Source organism: Arvicanthis niloticus, chromosome 25 (genome assembly GCF_011762505.2).
Source record: "Arvicanthis niloticus isolate mArvNil1 chromosome 25, mArvNil1.pat.X, whole genome shotgun sequence".
Taxonomy (NCBI): domain Eukaryota; kingdom Metazoa; phylum Chordata; class Mammalia; order Rodentia; family Muridae; genus Arvicanthis; species Arvicanthis niloticus.
The window spans coordinates 8,902,617-8,921,367 of NC_133433.1; the positions used below are offsets into that span (position 1 = coordinate 8,902,617).

The following is an 18,751-nucleotide window of genomic DNA, read 5'->3' on the forward strand; positions in this document are numbered from 1 at the left end:
GGATCCATTCTTTTCACAGATCTGAGTAGCTTCAAATGCAGCATGGTATTCTCTTTTGCTAAATTGCTCTTACCTTTTGTTTCAGAAGAAAACAATGACTATACAGTCATTACACTGTCAGTGTAACCTTTCTTTGTATTTTAATGAAAAAAAAATACATTCATCTGCACATGAAAGACAGGAAATCAGGTCCTCACATCTAATGGGCCCAGAGCCACAACTCTTATATTCAGATAAATACTCGCTGTGTTTATCTACAGGGACTTCTGGGATTGGAGTAGCAGCATGGATCTTATCATCCACACAGCAGCAGCCTCGGCTTCACAAATGCTAATAATTTTAAATGACTCAGCAGTACATTTTCAAAACTCTCCTAGACAGAATTTCCTGACAGTTTCTTAACACTCATCATTTTCTGTCAAATTTCATTTCAGCCAGAGCTACTCCAAGAACTTTCTAAAAGTAGAACACAGTCACATGCAAACAGATTGGACAGCTAATTTAAAACTAAGAACCAAAGGGAACAGAATCTGAAATAAAACTCCGTGATTTCCATTATTCTTAACACAATTTTCTAGGAGGAAATGAAGTCTTTAAGGAAAAAAGCAATAACAACTCCACTTTAGAAACAGTAAACATTTATTCATTTTCTTATTGGTAGCTCTTTTCTTGGTTGTCATAAGAATATTAACAAATAAACATACTTTCGATATTTAAATGTTACAACCCCAAATTAAAAGCTTTTTAATCCATTTAAAGGCCCGGCGCCATTTTAAAATAAATTAATTTTAATTACAAATGACAAGTACCTACAGATAGCTAAGAAATATACTATAATTCATTTGCGATAACAAACATGTGCTTTGATATTTTTATTATTACAAAAGTTGTGTCTTCAGTGAAGCTGAAGTTCAGTTCATCAAAACTATGGTTATGGAAATAAATTTGAATCTAGTAGTAATTTAAAGTCAAATAAAAATCATGACAGGATAAAATAGCAAGCATGTGGAAATGTTTGTGATCTACACCTATACCTATACATTCTCATGTAAACAAAGCAAAGATCAAAGAAATTAGGTATCTTTGTCACCAACCAGAGTACGAAGATTTAAAGGTTATTTTTTTATTTTTTATTTTTTTACTTCATGCTTCAGCAGAACAACTGGTCGGCGGAGCAGGAATTAGATGAGCCTTTACATTTCCCTCATTCTCTCCAGGAAATTACATATAATAAAGAGATGCCCTATAGAGACATCTGCAGGAAAAAAAAAAATACTATACTAATTAGCCTTGTGGAAGTCATGACTTACAATTAGTGAGTCATTTGTTGACCCCTACTGTGAAACCACATGGTTCATCAGACTTTGCCAGTGAAAAGAAAGCAAAGCTGGTGATGGCCAAATCTGGGCCAGCACACATGGCAAGCGGACAGGCACGCACCACGTAGACTTCCTCTTACTGTGAATCACCATTGGCTCCCAACACACAACTACTTTAAGATAAAACAGACAGTATTTAAATGATATTCTTATTTTCTACAGGAGTGTTTCTTGTAACTGTGCTCTGGGGACTGTCTGACCCAGAACCAGGCAAAATACTCACCAGAAAGAAAATGAAAATTCCTGCATCCAACCACCGACCCAGGGGGCCAGGAATTTGCAGTGTTAGCCTTCCTGAGGATATTCAAACACGTGTTAAATTTAAATATCACTACTGTAAACTATTTGAAATTTACCTTTACTCTTTTTTTGTTTTTTTTTTTTTTAACAACAAATATTTTCTTATCTCTTTCATGCATCATATCAGCTAGGAGGAAAAAATAAATAATTTCTGATTTATGTCAGTCAGCAGTGGTTTGTAGTGGTATTCTCCCCGTCAAGAAAACATGGAATAATAGGCAGCAAGCAATTGTATACCTAAATTCCTTAGCAGTGCACCATAATATGTTTCCCAAAAATTTTCAAAATGTAGATATAGTTGAAATATTTAAGGTGATCTGTAATCTGTAGTCTGACTAGATTATCCAGTGTAAAGGGAGCTACTGTTCCATGTCTCCTTCCCCATGGTTGCTCATGTTACCTCTACAGTCTCCCCAGAGCACTCACCAAGTGTAGCTGCCTATGAACCAGAACAGAGTACCTTCAACTGCACATAAGCAAGAATCCAGAATGCAAAACCCAGTTCAACTACAGTCACAAAAGACGTCTCCAAAGCTACCAGTTGAAAGCTGAACTTTTAACAACTGTATTAATAGCTGCCTAAAATCTAGTTGATCTTGGCAATGGAAAGCAAAATGTATTTCAATGTGCTGCTAATATATACTACCATCCTGTGTGATCCCAATGGACAAAGACATATTTACCTTTGCTAAACATAAATTAGACATTAAAGAGGTAGGTGGCCATCATATGCAGTGACCTCAACATAACGTGGTGAATAGTATTCACTAGTCCCTTAAGCTAGTTAGGCAGAGGATGAATTAGGACACCATTGCAATTGCCTCAAATTGCCCGCAAGAGCGGGATTTCCCAGTTGTTTGGCTCTGTAAACAAATTTCCAACATCCCATCTCTTGATTATGATGCCAGGGAGTTTCAGACACCCATCTTAACAAAAGGGCTAACAAAGCAAATGTAAAGTAATAATGGCAACCAGACCATAGTTATGCCACTGGCTGGGCTCTTCCAACTATACTTGCATATGAAGGGAGTGGAGGGGGGGTGCGGGGGTTAAAAAAAAAAAAAAAAAAAAAAAAAAAAAACCCTCAGGATTGGGTAAAACCTTAGCAATTCTTGCAGTCTAACTTGGGCTTTTGTAATTGAAGAAACACAGGCTTGTTTTTCCCAATGGCTCAGAAAGCAGTAAAATTCTGAGAAGAGGCTATACATTTGAGCTAAGATACTGCGTTAGCCCAGGACAGTGAGAAGGCCATGCTTTCAGCCCTTTTGGCATCAGTCTGCCGTTCCACTCCTGGCTGTTCTATCTGAACCACTAGTGACAGAGAGAAGCTGACCAAGGTTCTGGATACCCCAGGACAGGTAGACAACTAACGAAAAAGAATGAGAAATCCAAAGCCTGGATTTCTATTAAAGTTAATCTAAGCTCAGACCAAGGTTTATCCTCCCTTCTCTGTGAAAGACTGACCTGAGTTTTGTTCACAACTTCAGCTGCTAAGGCAAGCACTGAGGCAAAAGGCCTTACTACTGACCAGCTAGATTGCTGGAAACTTCCAAAGCTGCCAGGGTCAAACTTACCCGCAGCTGTACTGATCACTCAGTAACTGTCAGTCACTTGCTTTATAGATTCAAGTTTATATTCATTGTCAGTTTTTTGAGTTCCATCTGAAAGGCTGGGTCTGCTGTTTTGTTTTTAGAAACTCCAAGTCTTTCCAAAGACACATAGCAACTTCAGGGCCTGCTTGAGCTTCATGCATGTTGTCTTCTCAGAAAGGAGAAGACAGGAGAGAGAGAGAGAGAGAGAGAGAGAGAGAGAGAGAGAGAGAGAGAGAGAGAGAGAGAGAGAGACTGAGAGAGAGAGAATGAGAGAGAGAGAATGAGAGAGAGAATGAGAATGAATGTGAAGTTCCCCTTGACAGGTTTAAGATGAGTGAGGAGTCTAGGCGGCACAGTGGAAGAGCTATGTCTGCATCTCAGATGTCTGGAGCCCAGCTCTACCAAAATCCCTGGGCAGGATTTTTGTCCCTCTGAAACTTGGCTTTCTTTACCCTTAAAAAGGAAATAAAGCATGCCTACCTCACAAAACAAAAAAAAACAAAACAAAACAAACAAACAAAAAAAAAAACAAAAACAAAAACAAAAAAACCCACGAGTATAAAACCGTGTAATGCCATGCACGCGGCACCACTGCAGAGTGGTGGTCCCTCCACTCTAAATTGGTGCTGATGCCTGAATCAGCAGGATGGCCACAGGCTGGACCAGCCACCCTTTCCTGCTGCTCCTCCCTGAAGTTCACCGCAGTGTTATGCCTCCTCAGTGTTTCTCAGGTTTCTCTGAAAACTCACCATTGTGTTGGAAACATCCCTACATAATTATGTTCCCTTGAAAATTGTACATGCAGCTAAAACATTTTTTAATAAAAGCTATCTACCTGGACATCGTGAGCCCATATCTCCCACCACACAACAGGTCATGTATTAAAAACGATTCTAAGAAATACAACTGAACGAATCTGTACATTGTCTCTTAAAGTGCTCCAAAGTAAACTGTAATAACCTTTAAAAACCGCCACTAACCTCCTTGGGTTTTGTTTTTAAATAAGACTAAATATCTGCCAACTGAAAGGCAGAGGTATTTGACTCCGATAGGATAGCAAGGAGCAGCAGTGGCTTGTAGGAGAGGAAAAGGAATTGATCAACTCAACCAAGCTTACCTCAGCAGCATAAAAACCACCTACAATTCAAGTTAACTGCAGGGTCAACGAAGCACAATCCTGATTCATGCTACAAAAATAAAACCAGTCAACTGAACTAACAAAATCCACCCCTGACACACACATTCTAAAATTTTCTTAACCTGGAGGTAAACATATGTGACCACTTTCTTATAGTATATCCTTGGTTTCAGGATCAAAGTATTTACCACTCGTTTTAACGCCCACACACACGCACACACACTATAAAAACCATTAAAACTTTAGAAGCCATATGAAAAAAAAATCTCAGTCAATCAAGAACCATAATCACTCGCTATGTCTCAAGAGTTCAGGTATTCACAACACCGTCCGATGTTCCCCACACACGTAGACGGCACTAGGGCGAATCCGTCGCCTTGTGTGACCAGGGAGCCGTGGTAAGAACTTGAAGGACTTGGGCATCATGTCCAAGCAGGCATCATGAAACTTCTTAATCCTCCAGTAGTATATCAGTGGGTTCAACGCAGACTTGAGGTAGCAGAGCCACAGTAGCCAGGTGCTAATCTCAAAGAAGTTGTGCTGATAGTAGAAGCGCTTACTGAAGGTCGCCACAAGGCTGTAGGTGGTGAATGGGGCCCAGCAGACAATGAAAACGGCAAAGAGGATCAAAATGGTGGTGAAGGCACGTGTTTTAAAGCCCATGTCGATGCTCATTTGGAAGGGTCTCTGTAGACTCATGAGACCGAGTTTGCTGGCCTGGCTGAGGCATATCCCTTCTGGGTAGCTATGAATCCTCAAGGCATTGTGCCGAAGGGTGTTGAGGATGCCCATAAATGAATATAATATCACTAGGAAAGGTATAAAGAAGGAAATGAGTGAGATCAAAATCACATAAGCCTGGTATCCGGAATTGGTTGTGTACCCAAACACACACTGTGGGGCTCTGGAAGGTATCTGCAGATCAGGGTTCCCCACAGCCAAAGGAAAAGCTACAGAAAAAGCAGTTGCCCAGGAGACTGCAATGAGGACCTTAGCCCTGTATGGATTTAGCTTATCTTGCCTCTGGACAATGATCAGGAACCTATCGATGCTAATAATGAGTAGGATGGCCACTCCCTCTATCACAAACAGCCAGAAAAACATTGCAGACAACCGGCAGAAGAATTTCCCAAATATCCATCTGGTAGTAAGAATAGTTACCAGGGCAAAGGGCATGTTCAGTACTGCAAGTAGCATGTCTGCAAAAGCCAGGCTGGCAAGAAGGATGTTAATTGCAGAACGCATGGCGGCTTTCTGGTAAACCATGAGGCAAACAACCAAGTTTCCAAGGAAAGATACAAAGAGAATAAATATCATTAGAGCCGAAAGGATGATCTGGAGAGCTAAGTTTAGGCTCTTAAAAACTGCTGGTGTTGGGGTCACAGCTGTGCTGTTCACTGCCAAGGAACTAAATCCGGTGCTAGTCATGGTTTCAAGACTGTATCTAAGCAGTGGACCGGTGCTAGGATGCTGAAATGGTAGAGGGGCCGTAATATTCACATGGGAGCTTTCGTAGACTACAAATGTTGTGTTGGATGTCCCAGTATGGGGTGCAGTCAACACTGCCGGAGCAGTCAACACTCCCAAGACAACCATGTTTTTAGGAGGATGGCAGGTTCAGGCAGAAATGTGGGTCCTCTTTGGGCATTTCCATACAGTGCTGTCAGGTCAGGTTCCACTGATGGGCTCGGATACACATTCTGGAAAATGGACACAGCTCCATCTTCCACAAGAATCCTTTTGCCTGGAAAGAAGCCCAAACAAAGAACATGAGATCAGATTAGTAAGTATCTTTCACTTTGTTGTATTGTTCACCAAGTGCTAGCAAGGGCTGGGCATCCCAGTTTAACTCCGGAGATAAGACGAGGCTGTCTTCAGGATAGTGTGGCTGTAGATACATTTGCCTTTATCTTTTATTATGTAGGATCATTCTTTTTCTTTCCAATCCTCTAAAACTCTGTTCTATAGCCTAGTCATCGCTAAGATAATCACTGTTATATTGTTTTAACTAAATATGATGGAGATTTTATAGGATCTGTTCATAAAGCAAGATGGATCTTGAAATGCATTAAGCAAGCAAGGATGGAAATCAAAACCCTAATGGTTGATACTTTTTAAAAGATTGCAGTAGCTCTCTCTAAGGCTCAGACTACTGAGGAGAATGAGCAGGAAGACTGTAAGGATCAGAGGTTGTTAAGGGCCCGAGAAAACTGTCCTTTTGGATCTGACAAGCCTGTTGTACTCATGAACTCATAGCAGCCATGGTTGCCTGGACAAGATTAAGCCAGTCAGCATTCTAGCAGGGAGGAGGAGGGGGATCACAGGACCCCATCCCTAACTGAGGTGCGATAGATAACTGATTTCACTGGAGGGAGAGAGTTTTCTTTTATGGTATGGTTCCTGGTAGGCTGATCATGTTTTAATGCATGGCCCTACATCCAGAAGTAAATGGACAACACAAACTGAACTCAATGGGCTATTGAATCAAACAAGAAGACATGGAATTGGGGTATGGGGAAAGGTGGTGGATCACAGAGGACTGAGGAGGAGGGGTGAATAGAATCAATATAGATTGTATGAAAATCTCTAAGAATTAATAATAAAAAAAAACCTTTAAAAAACAAACTTCAAAAGTTTGCAGTATCGTAGCTTTCCTCAGTCGCTATTGATACACATTTCACTAATTCCCTTAGGGGAATAAATTGTAATAGTTCTTTTCTATGGGTTCTTATTCCTTCTTTACATTAGCATAAAGTTGGACGTCAAAAATAACCTAACCTCAGTTCCCAGCTTAATGTGGTGTTACTAACATACTTTTGGTCTCTCAGCTCTTAAAAATAAGAGGGTTCTTTTCAATTAAGCTCTAAAATTTTCTCGGTCTTTCCTCCTCCTTTTTTCTATTCCTTCCGCCTCTTTCCTATTCCCTCTTCCTGTTTCACCCACCTTCCCTCTCTTATTTCCTCCTTTCTCTTCCTTACGATCTTTTCTCATACCCACCCCTTCTAGAATTTTCCCACTAACTAAGCCAGAAAAGGCTTTTCAAAAAAAGGAGTCATTTTTTCTAAGCTTTTTCTCATATTGTCTCTTTCTTATAAACCTGTCTATCACTTCATCATCTTTTCTGAGATGCAGATTTCTGTTTCTTCTCCCATAGACTGAATTGATACTATTGGCAATATGACAGGAGATGCTGACCAAATCATAAAGGGTACTGAGGAAGATGGGTAGAAAAAGTACCTGAATATCCAGCAAATATTCAGAAATTTACAAAGATATTTGACTATCTTTTCTCAAAAACTTGTTTACCTTTTATTTAGTGTTACTCCAAATCCCTCAGCAATTTCTGAAGCCTTCATTCTTACATAAGGGGATTCCTTAATCTATGATTCTGTCAACCCATGTTCTGACATGGTTTCCTCTTTCTGTTTGCCTTATTGTGGGGTGGAGGTAGGTAATCTCTTTAGTTACAAAGGGCTGGATTTCCAGATAGATTCTTTCAACAAATCCTTAAAAGATTAGAAATAGTAACATATCAAAGATTATAACAAAACTACAATTAACATATTATATGGCCTTATATTTAGTCATTAATTTTTAAGGTAATTATCAACATTTCATTCATTCATCCATTTATTGGCATGCCAAGGGAAGAAATGGCATCTCATTTGTGAGATCCAAGAGCCAGGATCCATAGCCAGATCATGTTCCTTCTCCTAATGTTGCATCTATAATCCATGACCTTATGTAGGATTGCTTTTATGAAAAAAAAACAGTCTGCATAAAATACTGACTTTACTATTTCCTCTCATTTTACAGCTAAATTTCGTTATTCCTACTAGATTTTCTCTGTTCTCACACATTCACTCAAATGCTAGGACATCTAGACAAAATGCTGCATTAAATCAGTGACTGTCAGAATCTATGACCACAAAGGGGCAGTGGGAAAGGAACAAAGATTATTATAGCTTCCCACATACACAGTGTTAAGATAGTACATGAACCAGGGTTGTGACAAACTACCTCCAGAGAAAACTCTGTGTAGACAAATCAGTATTTTAATTCTAAAGTAACAGCTTCAATAATGTTTGGCCAACTGTGTTAAAGTGTTTAAAATTGTGGCAAGGTGGCTCAGAAAGTAAAGGCGCTTGCCACCAAACCTGACATTGTGAATGTGATCTTTGGGACCCATGTGGTAGAAGGAGAAAACCGATTCCCATAAGTTGCCCACTGACCCCTCCATAGGTCTCTTTCTCCAAAGAACTACATTTTTCCTTAAGTCAGTCTTATTGTGTTACTTCCTTTAGAACATCATTCTCTCCAGATATCTTTCTCAAGGGTACAATCTGGAGAAGGCACACACTTTCTGCTCCAAGACCACTGTAGATGCAACTGCAGGTAAATGCTGTGCTTTAGTAGTGACAGAGACTCCCCAGTGACAAGGGGGCAGTTAGGAATTGGCCTTAAGACTTCAGCTAAGACCATGAAACGACTGGGTTTTTGTTGATTTTTTTTTAAACCCAGCAAAATTTGAATTTCCTCAAATATATTCTGTAAGTATAACTACCCACCAGTAAAATATTATTTCAGTATGAAGTTCTTTAAGTATCAGAAATCTTTCACATATTTTCAAAATTTAGACACAACAATAAACTTACCAAGAAATACTTCCAAGTAGATATTTTCTTTTCCTAATCAACTATTTCTGCTTCACACTTTACTATATATATTGCAAACTAAAGGACCAATTTTTAGGTACCTTATTAAGTCAATAAGACATAATTAAGTAGCTTGAAGCCACAGACCTGCACAGAAAAATACTTATACATAGAATATATAGAATACATAAAGTACATAGAAGAATGCTTATAACGTAATCTTCTTTGAATACACAGTAACACTGCATATATACAACTCTTTCAGTTGAGAGAGAGGGTGAGAAAGAAAGAGAGAGAGAGAGAGAGAGAGAGAGAGACAGAGACAGAGACAGAGACAGAGAGACAGAGAGAGAGACAGAGAGAGAGACAGAGAGAGAGACAGAGAGACAGAGAGAGACAGAGAGATAGAGAAAGAATGAAAGAATCACTCAGATGTCAAACTTGAATGTTAATGGTGGGTAGAATATGGGCTTTTCTGTTTTCTATTTCATGAATTATATTATGCTTTGATTATTTTTAAAAGAGAAATAATTGCCTTCTATAAATATGTTCGATGCATTTAAAAGAAAGCATTAAAATGAGGTCTCAAAATTATAATTTAGTAAAGCCTGAGCCTAGGGGTTAGGAGATGATTCAGATGAAAAAGTGTCTGTCAAGCATGAGGACCTGAGTGTGTGGCCCCAGCACTCACCCACACTAAAGTGGAGCTTGGTGGCACACACCTGTAATCTCAGTTAGGGAGAGGAAGACAGGAGGATACCCCAGGCTTGCTGGCCAGCCAGTCTTGCTAAATTAGTGAAATCCAGGTTCAGTAAAGAGATCATTCTCAAACCTAAAGTGGAGGACAATAGAGAAGGACACCGGATGTCAATTTATGGCATCTACATACATGCACTTGTATGTGCACTTGAACACAAACACACACATGCACACATGCACATGTACACACACACACACACACATATGCATTCACTGAAGGGGGGGAGACCCTGAGTCTAAAACTGAGAGTGAAACTCAAAACTGAGGGTAAAAACTCAGGCTTAAAATCCTAGCACTCTGGAGCCTGAGGCAGGAGTATTGACTTGAGTATGAGGCCAACCTGGGATACCTAATAAGTTCCATGACAACCTGGGCTACCCAGCAAGACAACTCAAAACAAACATGTAAAAGGCCTAAGTCTATGAGAACCCTCATATAGCTGAGCGATCCAGCTGACACTGAGGTTAGTACAGGAACATAATCACCTCCCTAATAAACAAATTCTGACACATATGGTTCCCTTCCCATTATGCTGCAATCTCATTAAAGACAGAGATCAGCTGTGAGGTGGGGGAGAATGACCCGGCTTCATGACACTTCTGCTGAACATCTTCAGAGCACCCGAAACCACAGCGACAGGTTCTAAAACGTTCTTCTTTGCTCAGTGGTTCTCTGGGAATGGTGAGCTCCACAGGAAGCCACAGCAGAGCAGGAACCCCAAGAGGTTCCCAATCCTGGTGATTTCTGGGGGAAGGCTGCTGGGAGGGCTGGGGTTTGGTGAGGGGAATATACCAGCCACCAGCTCCCAATGGCTCCTCTGGCTTTCAGTGATGTCAGCATACTCCCCAGCTTCTATATCCTGCAGTATAGGTTGCTGATGCTCCTGGAGGCACTTCCTGGCTATCGATAGCTGTCTCCTCTTCTTGTCTGTTTTTCGGTCTCTTATTATTGCACCCACCTCTTTTTTTAAATGTTCAAATCTTTGTTTATTAAAATAAGCATGCTACTTATTGCTTGAGGGTATAATTTTTTTATTTTTCTAATTTTTTATTAATTAATTATTTTATTTATTTACATCCCAAATGTTGCCCCCTTCCTAGTCCATCCTTGCAGAGTTCTTCCTCCCTTCACCTCTGAGAGGGTGACTTCCGGCACCACCCCCACCCCCACCCCCACACACCCTCCCCCGCAGCATCAGAGGGTATAAATTTTTAAGAGATGATTACTTTTACTCCAGGATATGAATTATTCCTATTGGACAATTGTTCTTCCTTGAGATACTAAAAGAATTCTAAAGAATAACTTATATCTGTGTTTTTAATATGTTTATATATCTATATCTACACACACATATGTATTTATATAAAATATATCAAGAAGCACACACACACACATATATATATATATATATAAAACAATCAGGAAGCTCAGATATGTTATCCTTTGGAATAAAGTGTTTAGTGTCTCAAGGAGGAACAAGTGTACATATTATATATGTATATACATATATATATATGTATGAACATATACACATACAAGCATTGTAAAGATTTTAAGTATAATGTAGCCACTACTGCTTCTTTAAAAGCAAACAAACAGGTTTTTCAAAATCCTTATCTTAGCCAGGTCTACATGAGGAAAAAAAAAAAAAAAAAACTCTAATTTTTTGAATTGTCAATTTTAAAAGCTGCCTTGAAGCTTACACAGACATCGTAGAGTTTACAAATCTTAATATACTACACTGTAATGATAGATATTTTTAATTTTGTTTTTGAGATAATAACACAGTTACGTTTATTCTCTCCAAATGTCCCCATTTACCCCTCCATGTTCTCCTTCAAATTCATGACCTATTTTTTATGATTATTGTGTGTATAGATGTATATGTATTGAGGAGAGTTCTTTAATGTGCAGCCAGAGGTATCTTTGTTTCTTCTCCCTATTACTTCTTCCTTCTAAAAATACACACAAGAAAGAGCAAGCCTGCAGAAACTTGCTATTAAAGGGCGTTCAGTGGGCAGCAACCACCTGTATGGAAGCTTGCCAGAAACAAATACCACGACCCATATCTACTGAATGGAATTTCCTTCTTCAGGTCCTTCAGGTGCTCTTCATGCACACTAAATATGGGGTTTTTGGCTAAGTTGTTTCAGTCACCAAGCCTTTGTAGCACCACTTACCAAACTAAAACTGTTCTGACTTCAGAAATGGTTACAGACTCCCCTCTGCACCTTCTCTTTGCCAGTAAGGCAGAGAAGGTGTCCTAGTTAGTGCCTTGGCGTAGAAACAGCATCCATGAAAATGGGCAGACTGTCCCTCTCTATGCTTCAAAAATGAGCTTAATTTTTTTTTAAAACATTACTGCAAAAAATGAGAAATTTATGCAAAACATGGTTGGAGGGAAAGAAACGAACCCTCCGCTTTTTACTGTCTTTCACACTAGTTTACAGGAAACAACAAACACTAAAGAAATGCACACAAACCACACATGACTCTAGCTGATGCTTTCATATGAGCTGATTCCTAATAAATCCATAGATGGACACAGTAAACTAACTTTAAACCAATTGCTGAATCCTTTAGCTCCAAATTAAACATATCTTCTCCAGGTTTTTAAGCAGTATCTGGATGCTGCAATCTCAACTACACACCAACTGAAGAAATGAGCATTTTCTTTCCCAGTGAAAAATTTTGTTTTCAGATAACAGTAAGCTCACATCAAGGCAGAGATCCCACTTGCCCTGCTTTCCCAGGGCCCTTGTGACACTAGGCAGTTTCACAACCAAGATGTTAACAGTGATACCGTTTAGATACACAGGTTTTCTCACCAACGCTGCCTTCTAAGCACATATTCCCATGAGTCCTACCCCTCTACTACACATGGACCGAGACCAACACTACTCTACCCTTAGTGTTTACTGTCATTCTAAGAGTGTGACACTATTAAGAGACTAGGAGTCAGACAGATCCTGCAGACAGACAGGAAGGAGAGCCACAGACAGGATAATGATGACAAACTTCTGGCTTCTTCTCACCTTCCTGACATGAAACAAAAACCAGCTTAAAATACAGGCCTGTAGACTTTTCTCCCTGCCAACAGGAAAGAGAGCAAAGTACTGAAAGGCATATGGGAGCTAGATCATGTTACAGCTCTCTAGAAGCATTAAAGATCTGTTCTTTCCATGACACTCTTAAGTTTCACGAAGATCAATCTGATTTGAAAGATGGTGTGATAGTTTGTATATGCTTGGCCCAGGCAGTGGCACTATTAGAAGGTGTGGTTCGGAGTAGGTATGTCACTCTGGGTTGGTGTAGGCTTAAGACCTTCATCCTAGCTGCCTGGAAGTCAGTCTTCAAGTAGCAGGCTTCAGATGAAGATGTAGAACTCTGCCTGCATCATGCCTGCCTGGATGCTGCTATGGTCCTCCCTTGATGGTAATGAACGGAACCTATGAACCTGTAAGCCAGCCCCAAATAAATGTTGGTAATTGGAGTTGCCTTAGTCATGGTGTCTGTTCAGAGCAGTAAAACCCTAAGACAGCTGTTATAATCCATTTTGCTCATTTCTCACAATTCTTTAATGCAAAGACCCATTCTGCAGCATAAAAAAGCTTCTATTATATATGTGACTTTTCTAGTTTTTGGTCTGTTGCTGTGATGAAACACAGGACAAAACTAGCTTTTGAAAAGGGTGTATTTGGCTTATAGGACACAAGAGAAGCCAAGGCAGGAACTAAGACTTCAGAGGGGAAAGCTACTTCCTGGCTTGCTCTCCAGACTCACATTCAGCTCTTCCTCACATTTCCCAGGACCACATGGCCATGGGTAACACCACCCATGGTGCACCAGACTCTCTCATACCAATCAACTGTCAAGAAAATGCTGCACAGCCCTACTTATCAGACAGTATGAGGGAGGCAATTCCTCAGTGGAGGTTCCTTCCTCCATGATGACGTGATGACTCTGGTTTGTGACATTCACAAAAAAAAAAAAAAAAAAAAAAAGAAAGAAAGAAAGTATTTCAATATCAGGCCAACTTGACTGAGCTTGTCACTTGTCACTTTTTCTGATTTTCTTCTCCACAAATTAGACTTTTTTTTGTTCACTATTAAAATGTGAATTATCACAAGATTTTTCCGACGGTGGTCCCTAATCTGTCCTAGTTCCTTTTCTATTGCTGTGAAGAGATACTACAAACAAGGCAACTTATAAAAGAAATCATTTAGTTGCGGCTGGCTTACAGGTTCAGAAGTTAGTCCATTATCGTCATGTCAGGGAGCATCATGCCAGGCAGACATGGTGCTGGAGCAGTAGCTAAGAGCTCCTAGCTGCTCTATAAGCAGGAGGCAGAGAGAGTGAGACTTGGCCTGGCACGCATTTCTGAAGCTTTAAAGCACAGTAAGTCCCAATCCTGCTTAAACAGTCCCACCAACGGGACATCAAACATTCAAAAAACAGGAACCTATATGGGAGCCATTCTCATTCAAACCACTACCCTCTACTCCCTGACCCCCATACCCTTGTAGCCACATCATAATGCAAAATCTAATTCAACTTGCAAAGTCCTTCCAAAATCCTTCCAAAGTCCTTTGTTGAGACTGAATGAGTCCTTTGGTCTCAACAAAGTTTAAAAGTCCTAAGTCCAAAGTCTCTTCTGAGACTCAAGGCAATCTCTTCATTGAAATCCCCTGTAAAAAAAAAAAAAAAAAAAAAAAAAAAAAAAAAAAAAAAAAAAAAAAAAAAAAGAGCAAAAGCAAAAAAAGCAAGTTTATGCTTATAACATGGCACAGAATATATATTCCCATTCCAAAATGGAATGAGAGGAGCATAGTGAGGAAATACTGGACTAAAGTAAGACCAAACCCTGTAACCTCACGCCCAATGTCAAAGGATGCTTCAGATTTCCCACTTGCAGCTTTGTGGACTGCAGGACACTTCTCTCTCTTGGTCCGGTTCCACTTCCTGTATGCAGGTCTCAGACATGCCAAGACTCTGGCATCTCCCACATCTTGTGTTTCCAATGCAGCCCAGGCTTCACATAAGCAGCATCAGGCCCTCTGAGCTTCCATGCAAGGACTCCCCTGCCAAATGCCTCTTCTCGGCAGCTTTCCTCAATGGCAGAGGACAATTCCATAACCCTTTACACCTATATCCTTCTTGATAAAGCCAGAACCAGGGAGCCAAAGCTGCCAAGTTCTGCTGTCTGCTGAGGGTAGAACCTGGCCCCTCCTTGGTTTGACTTCTTGGTGTTTTTTAGGTGGAGGAAATCTCTTGGGTCTTTTCCTTTCACAGGTTGCAGAGTTAGCTGGCTGGGGTGGGGGTGGGGTATCTCCCTAAGGCACCACTCCCCTAACTCCATTGAGCATCAGCCCTTGTTTAAACGGCTCATTTCCTTGAGCACTGGGCTTAGCTGCAACAATAAATTCCCTGGTGCTCTGTTTTCCCTCAAACTTTACATTTTGTATTTCTTTTTGCCCAATTTGTTCTTTTTTCGTTGTGGATTTGCATAAGAGTGATTGTTAACATCCACACTACAGAGTGAAAATTAAGTTGTCTTGAAATTTCCCCTACCCATAAAATCAGTCCCAAACTTCAATTTAGCCTCAGGCAGATTCAGAGAAATAACAGCTACACTGTTTGCCAAAATACCGTAAGAATGGTCTCTAGTCCAGCTAACCTCTTGCTCTCAGCAGTACGGTCTTCCAGACTCCTTCTAGACTGGCCCATTAAGACCGACTTAAAGCATACAACTACTTTCCTAATACAAAAGCAGCATTGCCAGGCCTGTCAGCCATAATCTGTGCTGGGTACCGACTTCTGTCTTACTGTTCTATTGCTGTGAAGAGACATCACAAAGGCAAGTTATAGAAGAAATCACTTAATTGAGGCTCGCTTACAGCTTCAGGGGGTGAGTCATGCTCTTCACGGCTAGAGCATAATAGCAGGCAGGCAGGCATGGTGCTGAAGCAACAGTTAAGACTTTATATTTGAACTACAAACAGGAACAGAAAGAGTGAGACTGAGCCTGGGAGGAACCTCAAAGCCCACCCTCAGTGACACACTTCCTTCAACAATGTCACACCCCCTCATCCTTCCTAAACACTTCCAGGAACCCTTAACCAAATATTCAAATATACAAGCCTATAGGGAGCCAGTCTCATTCAAATCACCACAACATTCATCCATCCACCACAGCAATAGCAAGTTCAGCACTTTATCTATCACCGGTAGTTTTTTCAGAACTATTGCCTGCACCACAGAGTTCCATGAGTTTTTCCATTTCAAATATGGGCTTCTTTAGCATTTTTTATTATTCTAACAAACACATTTTGAAGAAGATAAAAGAACTGGAAAGCCCTTTTTATGTCTTCCCAATGCCGTCTAGAGTCACCTTATCATCTACTCCTATGACATCCCCCGGATATCCCCCCACCCTGGCACATCAAGTCTCTGCAGGACTAGGTGCATCCTCTCCCACTGAGGCCAGATAAGGTGGCCTGGTTAGGGGAATAGGATCCACAGACAGGCAACAGATTCAGAGACAGTCCCCACTCCAGTTGTTGGGGGACCTGTACGAAGATGGAGCAGCACATCTGCATATGTGTGGGGTGTGGGTGGGGAGGTCTAGGTCCAGCCTATGTATGCTCTTTGGTTGATGGTTCAGTTTCTGAGAGCCCCAAGGCTCCAGGTTAGTTAGCTCTGTTGGTCTTCCTGTGGAGCTCCTATCCCCTCTTTCTTTTCCCTAACTGTTTCATTAGAGTCCCTGAGCTCTGTCTAACGTTTAGCCGTGGGTCTCTGTATCTGTTTTAGTCAGAAGCTGGGTAGAAGCTCTCAGAGGACAGTTATGCTAGGCTAGTGTCTGCAAGCAAAGCAGAGTACCATTAATAGTGTCAGGGATTGCTCCTTGGGATGCCACATGACCCTTAAGGACATCAGATGCAATTTTGGTTCCTTGACTCCTTGTAACTACTGTTTTCCAGTGTTTCTAATACTGAACATGGCTTCCTCTTTCACATTGTACCAATCTTTTCTAGAAAATGGATCAACCGCTTTCTTCTTGGCTACTACCTTCTTGCCACTTTTTCTGAGGTGCTTGTTCTTGCTGACCACCAATGGTTGTTGCTCAGAGCCAGAAAGGAGTTGGATATTTCTACAGTCATTGTGATTTGAATGTAAAATACCCCTAGCAGCCTCATCCGTTAGAACACTTGGTCCCCAGATGGTGATACTGTTTGGGAAGATTGAGGAACCTTTAAGAGGTGAAACCTTCCAAGTCTGTGTCACTTGGGGACAGACTGGCATTTTGTAGACCAGCTTCACTTCCTGCTTCTCTCTCCTTTCAGACTGCTGATGCAGTGTGAAAAGTCAGTCTCATGCTCGGGCCTCCACGTCTTCCTTGCTGAGATGGACTGTATCCCTTCTGAAACTGTAAGGAGAAGCCTTTCCTCCTTTGAATTTCTTTTATCAGGATATGAGAGAAACAGAACTAACCAGGTCATCTTTCTAGTTCTGGGAGAGGCTGTTTTGCTTTCATGAGTGTCTTTCTCGATCTCTGACTGCTCTTACTTTATGACTGTCTTGTCCTTCATATGCTACCTGATAAATCTCCCCAAAAGACTTCATTTATAGTCCCCCTGTCCTTGACTAGTCTCTCTTCCCTTCCAAGTACTAACCAGATTGAACCTATTACCTTCTGAAATCATACACCATTAAGCCTGTTCATGGTGGTACCGATGTAGCCAATTTCTTTTCTTCCATGGATATTAATTTTGTTTATTTTTCCCACGTTTCCATGATACCCCTTTTTTTTCTATTATAGCTTGTGCCTATTTCTGAACAGTAAATACAGATTCTTTTTCTTTTCTTGAAGGCTGTGGCTTTCCTCTGCCAACTAATACACAGCTGTGGCTTCCTGGTGAACAGCTGGCAGCAACAGTGTGTGCAGAGACACTGGGACTGCCAGAAGACAGACTTCACTTTGGGGTGAACAGAAGCTGTTGGGGAGCACATGCACACCCTTGCCTGTCCTAATTCTTCCCACGCATTGTGTGTGTGTGTGTGTGTGTGTGTGTGTGTGTGTGTGTGTGTGTGTGTTTTCTTGGGAAAGCAGAGCCCTAAAATTTTAACTTGGGAATAAAATGCTATACATAACATCACAGGCAGAAGGAACACAGCACCAATGGGGCGTGAAGTTCAGCTATTCATCTGGCATGTCCACTACTGCACTTACTAATGAGAATCTACCTCTAAACTTAAAATATTTCCTAAAATCACTAGAAGTCTAGGGGGTGGGGTGGGATGTGGTAAACATTCTTTAAAAGATTATGTTTTAGAAGCGTTCTCAAAATTCATGCTAAAAATTGTTGGCAATTATTCTAGGCTCTGCCCAACAGCTACCTAGCACAGCTTGCCTAGCCACCTGCCAGGTGTGAGTCAACCTGACCTATAAGGACTGCTTGGCTAGTCTCTCTCCCATTTCTCCCTCTCTCTATCTCCTATTCTGCCTCTGTCTCTCTCTGTCTCTCTCTCTGTCTCTCTCTCTCTTTCCCATATGTTCCTGACAAACCTCTTCCTCTCTTCTTCTCTCCTCTTTCTTTCTGTCCTTCTGTCTCCTTCCTCTGCCTCTACCCCCTTTCCAGGTCCCCTTCCCTGTCCCCAAAAAACTTCCTTTTGTCTTAGGCCTGTCACATGGTGATGATTTCTCAGGGGAACACTGTGATTAACCCACTGAAATGCTCCCTCCCACTGCATTATACCACCATTTCATAAAACACAACAAGAATTATGGAATCCATCTGCTTCTATTCTTTCTCCATTTAAAAAAAAAAACAAAAACAAAAAAAAAACCCTCCAAAAAGTCTCTCCTTGGCAGGTTTGGTAGCATATGCCTTTAAACCGTAACTTGGTAGTCAGAGGCAGGAGGATCTA

At 40.9% G+C, this 18,751-nt stretch overlaps 1 protein-coding gene across 2 annotated transcripts in view; it reads right to left on the minus strand.

Annotated features, from left to right (window-relative positions):
* Positions 1 to 621: 621 nt before the first annotated feature.
* Gpr63 (G protein-coupled receptor 63) overlaps positions 622 to 18,751 on the minus strand; it is a 44,041-nt gene continuing 25,911 nt past the window's right edge. Inside the window, exons 1-2 of one of the 2 annotated variants that reach the window (XM_076924064.1) lie at positions 9,787 to 9,891; positions 622 to 6,153 (exon numbers count right to left, since the gene is read on the minus strand). In XM_076924064.1, coding sequence (XP_076780179.1) covers positions 4,728 to 6,005 — 1,278 coding nt within the window. In that variant the 5' untranslated portion in view covers positions 6,006 to 6,153; positions 9,787 to 9,891 and the 3' untranslated portion in view covers positions 622 to 4,727. Of the gene's footprint in view, positions 6,154 to 9,786; positions 9,892 to 18,751 lie in introns of those variants that run through there. The other variant, XM_076924063.1, reaches the window with a different exon arrangement.